This window comes from Platichthys flesus, chromosome 11, assembly GCF_949316205.1.
Source record: "Platichthys flesus chromosome 11, fPlaFle2.1, whole genome shotgun sequence".
Taxonomy (NCBI): Eukaryota; Metazoa; Chordata; class Actinopteri; order Pleuronectiformes; family Pleuronectidae; genus Platichthys; species Platichthys flesus.
The window spans coordinates 14118472-14134654 of record NC_084955.1 but is presented as its reverse complement, the minus strand read 5'-3'; the positions used below and the strand labels follow the sequence as shown (position 1 = coordinate 14134654).

General features: G+C 41.9%; 2 protein-coding genes across 2 annotated transcripts; both read right to left on the bottom strand.

Moving 5' to 3' along the window:
* Window positions 1–594: 594 nt before the first annotated feature.
* On the bottom strand, window positions 595–4853 carry smpd5 (sphingomyelin phosphodiesterase 5). Its single transcript, XM_062399439.1, has 8 exons — window positions 4682–4853; window positions 2211–3436; window positions 1990–2065; window positions 1747–1887; window positions 1551–1640; window positions 1392–1455; window positions 1124–1283; window positions 595–980 (listed from the first exon to the last, which is right to left on the bottom strand). Exons 2-8 carry the CDS (start codon window positions 3330–3332, stop codon window positions 873–875), a joined length of 1761 nt encoding a protein of 586 aa, XP_062255423.1. The 5' UTR covers window positions 3333–3436; window positions 4682–4853; the 3' UTR covers window positions 595–872.
* A 1388-nt stretch (window positions 4854–6241) lies between these two features.
* Window positions 6242–13659, bottom strand: LOC133965573 (protein lifeguard 1-like). Its single transcript, XM_062400196.1, has 10 exons — window positions 12898–13659; window positions 12602–12693; window positions 12445–12517; window positions 10483–12337; window positions 9182–9700; window positions 8983–9086; window positions 8305–8505; window positions 7920–8048; window positions 7386–7529; window positions 6242–7072 (listed from the first exon to the last, which is right to left on the bottom strand). Exons 5-10 carry the CDS (start codon window positions 9660–9662, stop codon window positions 6920–6922), a joined length of 1212 nt encoding a protein of 403 aa, XP_062256180.1. The 5' UTR covers window positions 9663–9700; window positions 10483–12337; window positions 12445–12517; window positions 12602–12693; window positions 12898–13659; the 3' UTR covers window positions 6242–6919.
* Between the last annotated feature and the right edge of the window lie 2524 nt (window positions 13660–16183).

The following is a 16183-nucleotide window of genomic DNA, read 5'->3' as shown; positions in this document are numbered from 1 at the left end:
AATGGTGAGCACAGGGAAAATTTAAGAGGTACATTTTAAATGATGCCTTCTAATGTCAAACTGTAAACACATGATTCTGTGTGCAGCGGAGGGCAAACATCCAAAAGGAGTTAAAAATTAACAGAACACATTTTGTTTAAATATAGTAACTGGTGAATTTCTTCTCTGGGATCAACAGTCTTAATTTAATCTTACTGTATTAATGCATTTCAAGCTATTAGTTTATTATATGTTGTATTATTAATCTGAATCTGTAGTGAGATAGAAGTATTAAGTAGCATGAAATGGAGCTACTCCAGCACTCAAGTCTTCTGGCTGGGCTTGTGCATCCTTTTGAGATCTTATGAGATAGTAACAATCACTATGGTTGTAGAGTTTATTGTGCTAAATATCTTCTGCTGTGTAACTGGATCAGACTCACACTGATCTCTCCGCTGTTGCCAACATGTTTGCTCATTGTGGGATCTATAAGGTTCCTAAGGGTTTAGTGCATTCAGATATATCTTGTGATTTGGTGCCATACAAATAAAACTGAATTCAATTCAATCAAATCAGTCACCTCATAATTGATGACAAATTAAAAGATACTCAGTGTGAAATTTATTCTTTGTATTTATTTCTGTAGGAAAATTAACGAATGGAAAAAGCATTACAAAATCAATACCTCTGGCCCTAAAGAGCCTTAATGCATAAGATTATCTACATTATAAAATTTTGATAAACCCATATTAATTTCACCTGAGGTATAAGATCATTGGTCAGTACATTGTCAGTGAAATGTCAAATTCAAGAGTGTAAACAAAACAATAATGTACAGGTTTGTACATTTTGTTCCCTTCTGTGTGAACGTGAAGCGTTGATTATGTTAGCCCTCATTCATCCGCACAGTCGGAGTCCATCATTACATTCAGTCTCAAGCCCACAGGAATATGGTCTGTAAGGCCAGCCAGCTGCGTTATAAAGGTCATCTCTTCAATTTCCTAAGAGACGAAGAGAGGGCAAGGTTTTAATGATGCTTGGAGATAATTGATGTTTTAAGAGCTGACTGAATTGTAATTTAAAGGAGACAAACAATGGAGAAGAAAGTTTTAATTAACACTAGAAACACACACGGGCCACGTACTGTTCGGCACTGTCTTGAAATGGAGACTTCTCGAAACAGGATGTAGTCGATCCGACGTCCGATCCACGGCTGGCTGGGCTCAGGGTAAACCAGTGGCAAGCCCTCCGCAGGGACAGGTGGGGAGATGTAATTTTTTCTCGCCTCTTCACTTTCCAAAGTGCTGCACAGAAACAGAGCGAAGTCAGAGCAGAGCTTTGTCTTCATAAAGTCAGTGAGGAGCCCTGTTCACATCACAGTAGTGGGGACACGCTAAAGAAAGTGAGTTAACCTTTGTAGATTCTCTGGGGTATTTATGTCGTCCTCATACAGCGTGGGCTGCTCCAGTAAAGTACCTTTGGAGGGAAACCATCATATTACCTTAAAACATCAGCATTTAGTGTAGATCTGGAGCATTAACGGTAGTTTAATTGATTGAATTTCTACTAACCAATGACCCAGGGCTTCTCTTGTCCCGGCCCTGCCCTGCAAGGATCTCTGTATTCCTTAAACAGACAGTGATTCTGTTCTAGGGTGTCATCTACAAAAACAATAAAGCATTTGTGAATACTAAAGAAATCTAGTGAAGATGCTTTCAAGATATATTATTGACAAAACAACGAAAATGGTCAGAGACACAGACACACCAGGTGAGCAGTTGTCAAAGTTGAAATCACCACAGAGCACATCAAAAACCACCTCCTCATCAGGGTCTCTGTTGGCAGCTTGAAAGTCACCGATCCACTTGGTCACCATGTTCAACTGCTCGCAGCGAATTTCCCCTTCACCTGATAAGAGATCACACGGAAGCTTTCACAAGTCTGTTTCCTCATGAGAAGCTGCAAACTATTCTATAACAGGAACAGGACGTATCGGCAAATGTGACTTGCCTTCTGGTGCATGAAGGTGTGTGCAGTTCATATAGCCGACCACATTCTTCTGATTCTTATTCTGACCAATTAGCAGCTGAAATAATATTCAAAAACATCATTGCGTTATATTTTCACAGTCTTAAGAATTTTACAAAATCAGTCTTGTTATATTAATACAAGACTGATTAATATGAATTTTGCAAAAACAAAAAGGACACATCAGCCAGTCATAGCGTTACCTTAGTAGAAAGGAGGCCCTTAGCAGCCAGTGCGTCTTCCCCACGACTGTTGTGAAAGCAGTGATACTGGGCCTCGAGCACTGGGAATCGGCTGGCTAGAAACAGTCCACTGTTGAAGAACTTGAAAGAAGAACATCTACATGGCGGCTGGCATGCATACACACCGACGTCGTACAATATGTGTCCAAACATGGGACTTAGTGCTTGGGTGAGTTTCTTTGCAGCCCTCTTATCAAACACTTCCTCCAGGCAAAGTATGTCCACGTTGGCTGGAAACAGTGACGAGACCTCCCAAGGAACATCGTCCTCCTGATGGAGACCCTGGGAGAACAAAGCTCGGGGAGCGCTCCGGTGACCCGTTCGCTCCTGCTGGTTGGAGTTCTGGTTGGAATTGAGGAGGGGGGAGGGCGACCCAGACGAGGGCTCTTCTGTATCATCACAAGGCACACTAACCACGTCGCTGTTGGACTTTGGGATTGGAGCATGTCCTTCATTTGAGTCTGAGTGGGGATTCACGGTTTGTTGGGCCTGTCTATCAGTAGCACCGTATGTAGATGAGTTCCCCATGGGGAGGATGCTGCTGGAGGGGCTGAGAGTGCCACAGCTGCTGGGGGAATCTACAAAAATGCGGATGTGAGGTCGACACACACCGTGAACAATGCGCTGACCAATGGTGGTCGCCCTGTGCTGAGTGTGTGCGAGGTTGTTAAAGCGAGCCAGGCTATCAGGCAAAAGACACAGGTTGGCTGTGGCGAAACCAAATGAGGCCTTGCCTGCCAGCTCAAAGCCCCTGTGTGTCTCAGTCTCTGGTGAGGACGGTGTCTCTCTGTGGTAGCAAAAGGGTCTGCGGAAGGCCTGAAGAGGAGCCCAGAGCATAAAGCCCAGGAGGGCCAAGGGGGCTGTTACGAGAAAAAGAGTTAAGTAGATAATGAATCCAAAAAAGACCTCCAGTGGGCGAAGGTAGCATTCCTGCTCCAGTCTCTGCTGCCGCTCCAAGGTGGTGGACTTGCACACGGCGAGAAGGTGATCAAGAAACCAGAAACAAGGCAGGATGAACGCCCATCCCACAGCATGGAGGCCTGCAACAAGGCAGTTGGGAAAGGGAGACTCCTGCAGGGCCATGCCTCCGCACCTTCTCTAAGCTGCGATGAGGTTGAACAATATGGGGACTTCTCGTACTAGCCTCATTCCTGTGGATAGATTCTCCTTCATGGGCGTCCTGGACACTAAACACAGAAAAGAAACAAGAGAGAAATCAAAATGTTACGACATGGCTCTGTTCTGTCTTCTGTACAAAAGCAAGTACAGCGAGGATCCTCAGGAATACCTGGCTCTTATTCGGACACTGACTTCATGCCTGAACACGCAGTCGTGGGAAACATGAGGCCACTGACAAACCCACTGACATGAATGCAGGATAGACAGAGGCACAGGGAGGATAAGACTGGCTTATCTGCACACTTATGCAATACGTAATAATCACATTTAAAGGAGACAAAGAGGAAAAACAGTGTGTGAACTGGGTATAATCCCTCTGTCACCATCTGCACAGTGCTGCTGCCAACCACTGGCAAAATGAAAGCGGCGAGGAAACGCCACAAAAACACCACATCCTAATGGGTTTCGACATTTCTTGGTTATGCTATCGAGGCGTTGGGTGTATCAAAGGGAAAACCTAGTGCAAACATTTTCTAAACTTGTCATGATAACGATTAACGATGAGATGAACCTCTATTGATCCTCTGTAGAGCACACAGCGGCAAAAGGAAGACAATGTAATACGATAAAAAATAGGAATACTATATATAAAAGGTTGGGTCATTTCAAAATGTGCGATATGAAGATAGGGATCAAGGTCCAGTCATTTGTAATATACGATGAACCACAATGTGCAGTGGCTTTTTGTTGACATTTGGATTTGAGTGTTTGACAGTCGGGTCTGTGTTGTGCACTCTGACACCAACAAGAGACTTCACAGTGAAGATAAGTGTTGATCAGTGTGTTTCTCCTGCAACGTAAGTGATGTGAAGAGGACAGGAACCAGGGAAGTTGCGATCCCGCGACACCATGTGAAAACCCCCATTCACATCAGACTACTCTCAAGCACCAGCGCCATGTGACCCATCTATTATTAATGAATGGAAGTGAGGGTGTGTGTCACTGTGTCCACTACGCACTCGCATAGATAGTTTAGAGGAGCGGTGGCAGCCTGGGTGCAGGGATGCTAAGCTAACTGTTTCACTTAATGATAAAACAGACACACAGACACACACACACACTTCGTTCAGACCCACGTTAACGTCGGTGTGTGGCCGCAACAAGTCGCCAAGTGGCCCCGGCTCATGGCAACTGGACGATCTCACTTCACACGTATGCGAGTTATCTCGAACAAAAGCTGACACCTGTCCCGTGTCGCACAGCAGCTAGCTTAGAAAACACCCGGCTAACGTGGCAGATTGTACGGGTCTTACCTCAGAGCCGGGGGAGTCGGTGAGTGGAGCACGGGCAGCTCATGTGTTCATCATGCGACATTTAACATGTCACATGTGAAACTGTAAACATGTTCATTTAAATCATAACAATGATGAAAAGTACATGAGAGGAACGTGAAGCCTCTTATGAGCTCAAACGATCATCACAACGTTAAGCCACGCCCTAATGGCGGGCTTAACTGTCACGTGACCTTACCTGAGGCGACCTGATGCTAGAGCTGAACCCGCGGTGTAATAGTAGAAATAGTATCTGTAGTAATAGTACTACTGTTAGTAAGTAGAGGTAAAGTAATACTTTAGTAATACCTCTCTTTCTCTCTCTCTCTCTCTCTCTCTCTCTCTCTCTCTCTCTCCGTTTTGCAGGTAACTCTGATCCAGATCTATGTTCAGCACTGTGACACCATCAAGCCTCCTGTGGCCCTGGAAGACACGAGACAGAATCCTCTTGACCAGGTGGATATCAGTCTCTCCCAGGAGGCTGGCTGCAACAGCAACAAAATAGTTCAACCTGATCAAACGTTTATTTTTGGCCAACACTACGATTACTTAAATTTCTCAGAATAAGCATCACTCACCTTTGCCCTCAAGAGCCACATCAGTTTGGCTAGAGTGGAGGCATGTCATTCTGACAGGAAGCAAAGTGACCACAAGAAGTCCAGATATTATTCTTGTCTTGTCTGAGGTCATTAGAAAATATAGTAAAAATAAAACGTTGTTTCTGTTCATCATCATTTAAAAGGGGTCCCCTACACTAGTGTTCACACTTTATTAAATTGAATATAAATGCTTAAACTATTTCAATTTCATACAATGCACCAAATTTGAAAAAATATTTAAAATGTTGTTTATTCCTGTAACTGTATGATTGGAAGGTTTACTGATTATGATAAATTATTCCTTAATTATATCAAATCCCCCTGTTTAGCATCTTATTTCTAGTATCAAGTCAAGGGATTTATTTTTCAAAATCTAACTCTCTGGAATTGTGTGCAGTAAAGAGTTTGGGCCAGGATCCTTTCCTTCTACTGATATTTTGAAATGCTGCAGTTGAATCCAAAAATGTGTTTATGAGTTGGTCTATGTACAACTCAAGTAATAAGTAAATGCTTATATTACTATACTAAATGAAAGCAACCAGATATCCCACTGTTTATTTAACTCATACTCGTATTTTAAATTCATTCTTGTTCTAACTTAACTTTACTCAATTTCTTTGCCACTACACAACAAACAACTCCAGCTGCCATCTAGTGGCAAAGAAGAACAACAACACTACCTGATGACGCCTCCAGATTATCTTTGTTGAGGCTCTGCATCGTAGCTCCGAGGTCAAACGTTTACCTTCATTACACTCCAGCCGCTCGTTCTCCTGTCCCAGTTGATTGCTTTCTGACAGCGACAGTTTGCTCCAGGTCCAATTTGAGGTCCCAGTCTAAGAGCACCATAAGCTCACTCACCTCCACACTGACTGAATCATATTTCAAAGAGATGTGATTCTGACAAGATTCTTTCACTCAATACAAATGACAGTGGTCAGGGTTTGAAAAGCATCTTCATATTTAATCATGAAAAGTTTTTACCTTTACATTGGAAATAGAAGTTTCAACTCAAAATGCATTTAGCATTTCAGCCACATCACATCACATCACACGGCCGTTAGAGAATGGAGTTTTTTTTAAGTTGCAGCGAAGAAAGAAACAAGCTCAGTAGATTCTGCTTCGTCCAATACACTATAACATCAGCAGTTTTCATAGGTTTTGGTTTATAGGTTAAGTATCAACATTTCTTCTTGACCCTGGACAATCTGGACACCATTTACTAGATTTTTTCGTAAAGCTGCAATGGATGATATCATAACTGGTACTATTGCATTTACAAAGAGTAATCTCCTGCGGATGAAGACTGTGTGAAAGAGGCGAAAGCTCTGGAATAAGCAGGAACTAGGACTTTGAGTTGTGACCATTTTGTCAATTTTCGTACAGCAGAAGAAATGATTTACCAAAACAAGGTGAAGTTTTGTACCACAGGACATATACCTCATAAAACCCCATAATTACAACATATATAAAAGCTAAATCATCATAAAAGAAAACATATGCACAAGGTGAAGCAAAGAAATATCCCACTATGTGATCAATGCACACTACAAGCCAAAAATAAAAGGATTATGGGAATTCACTTTTATACATGAACTCAAAGCTATTGAGTTCCTCCCGCTCAGCCCCCTCTTGCTCGTCCAACGATAGCCAGAATATAGAGGAAGATGTTGATGATGTCTGTGTACAGCGTCAGAGCCGCGAAGATGTACTCCTCCGGACTCAGGGCCAGTTCCTTGTTGCCAAGCAGCAGCTGCGTGTCAACGGCCAAGAACTGGACACAAAGGGTTTTCACAGTGGGTCATTTTCACATCGTCCCAAACAAAAAATATAGACAAGTCAATATCTACTCTTATGCAAGTCCTGTGGTCACCATTTGAAGGGGAACTTTACGCCTTTAAAATTTGTAAACAGCAATAATATCTTTCCAGAAACCCAATCTTATTATTATAATAAAGTTACAGTACCCAGCCAACTTCCACGTATTATACTGCTTGGACGTCAGAAACATGATTAACAAGGACAATGCTCTCTGCTCTCATTATTAACATTAACAGAAAATACCAGAGAAAACAGTTGGCACTTACACAGGTGAAAAGCAAAGCTCCCAGTCCAGCATACACAATGTGCAGAATCCTGTTGCGGATGAAGATGCAGAGGATGCCGAAGAAGATCAGGACAATTAAACAGACGAAGAGCACGCCGTGACAGGAAGTGAAGTCGTACTTGGTCTGCAGGATGAAGCCAAGAGGGACATTGAGGTTACTTCCACGTCAGAGTACTTAAATTCTGTATGTTTACTTCTGCAACTAAACTGTCTCTTGTACTGTTTGCACTTTATCACTTCAATCACTACGTTTACACTTTTAGAGAACCTTATGCTGCTGTACTTAAAAAATTCTGTATGTTTACTTAGTATTAGGAAATGTCTTGTGTTATCTGTTGTGCCTGTGCACCTTATATTTTTCACTGTGGGAGAGTGGGAAACGTCGTATCGATTCCTTGTATGTTCTGAACATGTTAAGAAATTGACAATAAAGCTACTTTAACTTTAACTTTTAACAGAGTGGGAGCGATGTACATAACATACACACACAAGGCAGGGACTGCCAGATACACACCTGCAGAGAGAAGAGGACCACTGTGAAGCACACAACTGCTGTGATGCCCACTGCCATGATTACGGACTCGGTCTCGTGGAAGCTGGCGATCATTCCCACCATGTAGGACATGCTGAGGGTCAGGATGGACTGAAAAGAAGACACACGTCTGATGAGGTGCAAGTTCAAGACATGAATTACTGATTGTTTCCAGGTTACAACAGTGATTTGTGAGGCTGTATTTATCAAGGTTTTAGCAAGGAAGCAGTTGGTTCCTGAATCAATTAAATGATTAAAACAACGTGTTAAGAAATGAATTAGTTGATTCTCTTCTTCCCCCTCCCCTCTCCCTCCAGGACAACAATAGTCCAGATCATATATTTCTGCATCTCCTGAGCAGTCATACCAATGCAACCAGGTTCCAAGGGTGTCTCCGGCGAACGCTTCCACAGCAGCTGATCACACAAACGGACACAAAGAACACAGCGTAGGACACCATGTAGGTCCAGGTGTTCACCAGGACGAACATCTTGACTTCATCCACAAAGGTGAAGACTGCCACAAAGGCAAACGTCACCATCAGCTGAGCAGTTAACACCAAGAAAACCTGGAAGGAGGAGTGAATTAATAGCCAGCAGATACACATGACGTTCCCTACAATCAATGTGAACAAGTGTATCTCGTGATACACTTGTTGAATATAAAATCAACTCCGCCATGAAGGTTGAGTTTTTAGGATGCGTCCGTTTTTCTGGTGTTTGTCAGGAAGATGCGTCAAATAAGTATTTCAAACGAAATACAGTGGAAAGTATGGCGACATGCCAAATATGGTCTTCATGAAAATTCTGGGAATTAAACGTTTTTTTTTAACATTACAAGTTAGAGGATCTTGTGATTGTGTTCATCACTGAATGCATTTGTGATTTAATTCAATGTCTGGATGCAAAAAAAATTCTATTTAGTTAAATATTAAATTATAGGATTTTGCAACATTGGCCGGATATAAAGTAGTCAGATTAAGCATATAGATATATAATACTCTTTATCTCACTGTATATATGATTGAACCACTCGGTCTCCTTACCTTTCGAATGAAAGCTCGTCTTATGGTTTTGTTGTCTAATCCAAAATCAAAGTCATTGTTCTCGTGGAAGGGCGGCGGGTCGTCCTGGTTTGGGAAATCATCATCTGAAAAATCACCAAGCAGAAATATCAATTTGATTAAATAATTCTGCAAACCTAATTCTGAGTTTAAAAGACAAAACAATGTTAGAAATACTAACTGTCAAAGTTTGCATTGAAGCCCTGGACTGGTGGAGAATATGGCAAAGATGATGGTTTGCCCTCGCCTGGTGGACAATATGGCAAAGATGAAGGATTGCCTTGGCCTGGTGGACAATATGGCAAAGATGAAGGATTGCCTTGGCCTGGTGGACAATATGGCAAAGATGAAGGATTGCCTTGGCCTGGTGGAGGATACGGCAAAGATGAAGGATTGCCTTGGCCCGGTGGAGAGTATGGCGAAAAAGAATCATTGAAGCCATATCCTGTGCCGCCTTGGGGGTTTGTGGCCGCCCCAAAACCTCCGACAATGCCTGGTCCAAAGGCAGTCGGTGGAGGGAAAGGTAGGCCGCCAGGAGCAGGGCCCTGGAACATGATTGGGCCGGCCATGTCAAACATAGCAGGGTGAGCAGGCTGCCCTGGGGTGTAGGGTGGACAGGGTTCCATTTGCAGGGGGGTGTATTCGATCTTGTCGGACGACATCTCTGGCGTGGATCGGGATCAGGATGATTGGTATGGCTCTGAAAAACGTACAAGTTGCATGGGAGGTTGTCAGAGGGAAATAAGGTGTTAGAAGCTCACAGTGCGCTCTACTGTCATGGGGGTCACATGAGAACAAAGCCCAATCCCAAGGAATCGACCATGACCGGCGTCCCGATGCATGTTTATATTGTCCAGTCACCAAGCTGGATCTGGAAGGAAGGTTTGAAACCCACCAACTCCATTTATCATGATTGTTTTCACAGCAGATTTCCAATTTCCCTCGTCACAGCCGGAAAGGTCTGTAGGTTACTGTATTCAAATTGATTTAATCATACTGTGACGTCAAGTCCCCTGTGGAAAGGGCCTGTTTGATTCCACCAGGGAGGAAGTGCAGAGGGTATTCATGTTGACATACATTTCTTCCTCCTTTTAACTGACTCTTCTGTTATCCCTCACCACCCCCCCCACCACCACTGTTTGATGAAGGATGCTTCCCCTGATCCCATCTTTAGCTTCATGCTCATCGTTTAAAAGTCAAACGATGAGCTTCCTTCATTTTCCTGAGGAGAACCACCGACTGGATTTAGGCCACAAATTTCACTTTCAGCCAAAGAAGCGGTCGTTTAGCCCAAATGAACCACATTCATCTAGGTCTCCTGTGCTTGAATAAAAGCAGCGACGAATAAACAGACAAAGAGAAGGAAACAAGGCTCATTTTAACGTCACAACACAAAATGCTAACAACAACGTTAGCTCACTGAAAACGCGTCAAAAAACAACAACCACGTTAGCACAGCTGGAGTCTGTGAATGCTACTCACGGTCCTGACGGTCACAGGTTCGATCCCGGGTGGCTCTCTGTCTTATAGCGACTGTGTTTTCCTCTCACCCTTTGATGCACATGTGTGTTATTATTTCACTTGACGGTTCAGACCGACTGCCAGGAAATAGCCGGAACCCCCCCCCACATCCCTCGCGTTGCCGCCCCCAAGGCTGCGGAATGTTATGTCGCGTTCAGGTCACACCGGTCAGACGGGAACGACTCTAGAGAATTCACCCCACATGACAACTATTTACGGTTTTGTGGGAGTAGTTTGGTCGTGTAGGATTAATTATATTTAATTAACAACAAAACAGCTCTATTTCGACTTTTTTTTCTTAGACTACAGTATTAAACCGACGTTTGACTGTTTGAGGCATTCTAGTTTGATTAAGATGAGATAATTATAGGTTTTACAGCCTTATTTTATACACATTGGAGCTTGTCAAGGTCCCACATCGTGTTTATGACGGGGATATTGACATGGAAACACATTTTGGGATGGATGGAAACCAATAAGTACACCGACTCCGCCAGAACTTGAACGCAGCAGTCTTACTAGCTGAACATAAAGCTATTGGCGTAAATGTGCGACAGAAATTCACATTCACCAACACTAACCACCGGAACAGGAAGAATAGTGAGTTCATATAATGGCTTCGTATTAAATCAAGTGCAACAACGCTATCGTAGTGGTATTAGTATTCATTGGAATGATCAAAAGTTTACACTCGTAATATTTTACATTTCAACACAAACTAACTGTGTGTCAAAGCAACATTGAACCACATTCATCTTGAGAAACGTCAGAACAATGTCCGAATGACTCTAGTTTGTTTTGGGGGATTTTCACAATTACAATATCATAATAGTACTTACTCTAAACAATTTTTTTTTTTTATAACAGAGTACCAAAGGAGATTTTTTGTTATTTACATTTAAACCAGGATGCTGTGCTCTCAACCCAGACTGTATGTGACTATGCAGTATTCTTTCATTAGCAAAGCTCATTCATGACAACAGCTGGACTGCAGCTGTTTGGTCACAGCCATGGAAACCTAAGTAATGATACTGATGTGTTATGTATTCTCGTTTCTCAGGTTCGTGCTGCAGAAAGATGGCAATATAGTATGTTGGGCATGGACTGCCTGATATAGCCCTGTAGTGTCCAAATTTAATTCATTTTCATGCCAGTGTTTTGTGTCAAAATGCTTAAAGTGTTTTTGTAAATACAGAAGGGACACATATTTGAATTTCAGGGACACAGGTTGGGTAAAACTTACTGTAACGTGGGGAGTACTAATTTTCATTAACCCCAATTCTTATATCCCTTTGTGTGTCTAACTGAACAGAGCTTTATAAGTAACTGAAGAGATAGAGTAACCGTCATGGTATGAGAGTTACTCAATAGCTTGTCCTGCTGCTAACGGTGAAATTAAACTCCCTCCTTTTTTTTCTGTTCATGTTAAAATAAAGGGGATTCACTTTGTCTGACGTTTTCGATCACACCTTTATAAAACACCTCATTAGCTTCACACTACAAACCCTGTGGGGGGGAAATGTTTTTTGTGAGAGGATTCCAGATTCATTTACTAGACTGGCACTCAGTAGAGCTCAACAGAGCCGGATATGTTCATCTCTGATGTCTGCATTAATAATAATTAGAAACACAACAGGAAATTAAAAGTAGAAAGAAATGTTTCCAGAATATCTAAATAGTTGACGGGGAATTTTCTGTTGGTCGTCTTGGTCATTTTCCCCTTCTACTTAGTCTATACGCTGTCTCAGGCCCAGTGAATTCTCCTCAATTCTTCTCCTCACTTCCAGGAGAGAATCACTGCTGCCAGCTGGTGAATCTGAACAACACAAAGCAATACTGTAATTTGTATGTACATTGTGTAATGCAATGTTACCAAGTATGTTGTCTGATCTTATTTGAACACGGAGATATAAAGACACCTACCATGTTCAGCCCAATCCTGTACATCTGTGACCCACTGCCGCACAGTCTCATCCCTCTGAAGGTCCCTTTGTGTCTGTGGGGAAAATAGAGAATACAGATGTCATCTATTCCTCACTGAGATAGCAATGTGGCTTCAAAAAAAATACATGACAATTACCTTATGAAATCTGGAGAATAAGGTATTGCACATGTTTTGCACCTTTCTTTTGTTCCAGTCCATGATCTGGACAGTCAGCATGTCAGTGCGGGCTGTTACAAACAGGATTTTTTTTTACAGCACGTTCACATGAACCGAATACCATTCAGTGTTTCTTTCATCCTACCAATGTTTTATTGACCCCTTTAGTATAGGTTGTGCTCACCTGACAAGTCAAATTACCAACAATACAATCAATGAATGATTAGCCTGGATGTACAAATATTACATTAGGTAAGTCAGAAACTGCAACCAACCTCCTTTTCCCATAAACTTGGCGTTTAAGGCAGTCCTGGAGAGGAAGGAGTTGACCATTTTCTACCTTGTCTCCCAAGGTGGAACCAGCTCCATCCTGAAATGAAAACAAAATTGAAGTAAAATTACCTCACACTTGATACGGTGTGCTTTAGCATAGAGCACAGACAGAAAGGGTTCATGGCAGTGAGGTGATGATATTCAGGGTAGGCTTCACAAATTCTGCTTGTGTAAGGCCAATATTTGCAAATAACATCCATGCAAAAGAAGGTTGGAGGACTGATGGCAGAGACTTCCTTCTTCAGGAACATGGGATAAGCGAAGATCTCACCCCTGTAGGATTGCATCACAACATTATATCAACAAAACAGACAGAAGACAGAAGTTAGGTTTACAATTAATATATGAGTTTATGGTGTTAGCAAGTATATGTCCTAAACACAGATTTTCAACCACATGTGGATCTATGAGTATCATGATAGATACTCACAAGCTCATTATTTGTAGGCATTGAAATAAAATCTGTTAACATTAACAATTTAAATGCAAATAGAAGGTTCCGTCACTTGAGCAGAACAGGTTGAATGTGTTAAGAATCCCTCAAGTGTTTTTTTCTGTTGTTTGGCTCCCACTATAACAGTTTGCATTGCTTATGAATTTACACAAACACTCTTGACATAACAAAAAAGAGCTGATACATGGACATGATAGGACAATGTAACATAAAAACATAGACACACCACCCGTCCTTTTTGAAGCGGTAGTGCTTCCTGTTTCCATCGACGGACACAGGCTGGGCAGATGAACGGCTGCTCCGAACACAATTAGTTCACCTCGTAAGAACTTATCACCCACTCCATGAAGCTCTTGTAGAATGTGTCAGAACACACTTTACCAGTCTGTTGAAATATCCATTACAATTTAAGTTATACGTACATATAATATATGCCAACCCACCCTGCCACACTTCCGCATCGAGCATTCTCATAAAGCTCCCAGGAGCAACCAGCTTCATTTGAACTCTTGAAATATGGCTACATCATTAAGTGTGTAAAAATGTATGGTGGCCGGCCAGTAGCCGCTAACTTGGACATCTTTGAGCTCTGGTTTCCAGCTGGCACAGCAGCTTCCACACCGCAGCTCTGGGAGGTTCAGATCATATCGCCCTTTGTATAAAACAAAAATCCTGTTATATTCTCTGATAAGAATATAAAGAAAAGGTGCTCAAAAGCCTAAACTTTTCCGACAGTATTGAATGTTCATGCTAATGAGTTACCTTTCATGTTTATGAAGACTATAGGCCTCCCTGGAACAACACTTAGACTCTCTGGAGGGCATTCACAAATATGGTCTGGCATTTCCATTGGCAATATTCTTACTAAGGGAAAAGAGATTAAAAACATAAATAAATAGATTTGTGTTTTTAAAAAGAAAAAAATATATATTTATTTACCACATGTGTGATGAGAATAGTGCCCGTCAGCATCATCTTTCACCACAACTGTTGGCGGCAGTGGCTTGTGGAAGCCTTCTCTGACGAGAAGATGTTGAGTCTTCCGGTTGCTGGATGTTGTTGGTGTGCTGGCATCAATAACGACATCGGTGTCATCGTGTGAAACACTGAGAAGACTCTCAAGTTCTTTAAGTGCATTCTCTTTTTCAGGAAGACATAATGGTGTACCGGTATATAAGGAAAAGTATGGGCTGGGCCATCAAATTTGTTTGCCAATCAAACATGGCACAGAAATATAAATATAGAAACTATCGTCACTTACCAAGTCCTTCCTCTTGGTCATCGGGCATCTGTACAGAAATCCTCTCAGGGGAGTGGATGATCTGACCCGTTTGGCTAAGAAGGGAACGTTTAATGGGAAGAATGCCAACATTTCATTGCAGTTTTAATGTCAATCACTACTAATCTTATTAGTTCCCAATGGAACTGCCCTTGTCTGTGGATCTCTTTGCTGTTTATCCTTCTGGACCAAGTCTGTTTTGTACATGTCATTGGGTCAAATTTGGTCAGGTTACTATTTCAGTTGTCATAGTATATGCGTCGAAGGAGAATGACGCAACGTCCGGCGCACGGCTCTTGTTTACGGCAAGGATCACCCAAAGCGTCCTTAGCAACCCTCTTAGATACGATAGAAACGTGAAAAATCGTCGTAATAACTAACAAAGCAAACATCGTAGAAGTTCACTGAATGAAAGTATTGAAACTGAAACACACATATCTCACCATTAATATCTTCAAAACACATTTTTATTAAGAAACATAGCTTAAACATAGCGTTTTCCAAAAAATAATACATAATTGTACATAGGCCTTTAGTACGATATCTTACGAACCAGTTTGTGAGATCACGTTGCAAGGTGTGACCGTGGCGTCAAAGTTTGATGCAACGCAATTCCTGTCATTATCCGCAGTTACACACACAGGCGCCAGTCCAACGTTGTGTCATCCGTGTGTGCACAAGAAGCAGCGGGACAGATGTTTTAGGGCCGGATCACTTGAGGTGCGGGACTTACTCTGGACTCCATCGGATTCCCTGACATTGGCTGTTGATGCATTTTCACGTAGTCTATTCTTAAAGCTTTGGTGTATAACCATCTTACAATCAGCATATTTGGTTTATAATGCATTGTATTGGAAATTTCACTGAAACATCACAACAGCTGTTTTCATTATTATCATTATTCAGGCAAATGAATTGCCTTTTTGTTATATAATTATGTTTTCACAGAGAGAAGTGGAGAGAATTGATGTGGACTGTTAACAACAGCTCTGTGGGAGTATTCACCTTGAATATTACAGATGAGGTAGAAAGACATTGTATCTATTAGTATAATGTTTTATTTCTTTCAGTACTTTTATCCAAAGTGTATTACAATATGTGCATTTAACCATGAGGGTACAAATCCAGATCCCAGTACATCGGTTCTGTTTGAAAATCTGTGGTGTTTGCACTTAATGAACACAGAATAAACTGTAAGAACCAGTCTTTACTGGAACATACACAACATAGAACATTATTTTATAGAGTGTTTCCTCTTTTCATTAGACGAAGCACTGCAGCACGTGATGTCCTCAGCATTTACTGTGGCAGCAGCAACATGGTGGAGATCGGCAGCTTCAGGCTGGTCAACCTGAGGACGACCTGCACCAGCTTCATCTGCACAACACTAAATGTTTTCCTCCCATAACTAAAGATAGCCTGCAGCTGTTTAGAGTTGGCAGTCACTGCTAAGTGTCAAGGATAATAGAGGTCATTTCATAATGGTTGGTTAAAA

Coding starts and splice junctions, on each gene's coding strand:
- smpd5 (XM_062399439.1), bottom strand. CDS start 3,332: ATGGCCCTGCAGGAGTCTCCCTTTCCCAACTGCCTTGTTGCAGGCCTC. Junction 1,456..1,550: donor AGAGAAGCCCTGGGTCATTG/GTTAGTAGAAAT, acceptor TTCCCTCCAAAG/GTACTTTACTGGAGCAGCCC. Junction 1,284..1,391: donor ACCCCAGAGAATCTACAAAG/GTTAACTCACTT, acceptor GTTTCTGTGCAG/CACTTTGGAAAGTGAAGAGG.
- LOC133965573 (XM_062400196.1), bottom strand. CDS start 9,662: ATGTCGTCCGACAAGATCGAATACACCCCCCTGCAAATGGAACCCTGT. Junction 8,506..8,982: donor GACGAGCTTTCATTCGAAAG/GTAAGGAGACCG, acceptor TCCTCCTTCCAG/GTTTTCTTGGTGTTAACTGC. Junction 8,049..8,304: donor CTTGGAACCTGGTTGCATTG/GTATGACTGCTC, acceptor TCTTCTTTTCAG/TCCATCCTGACCCTCAGCAT.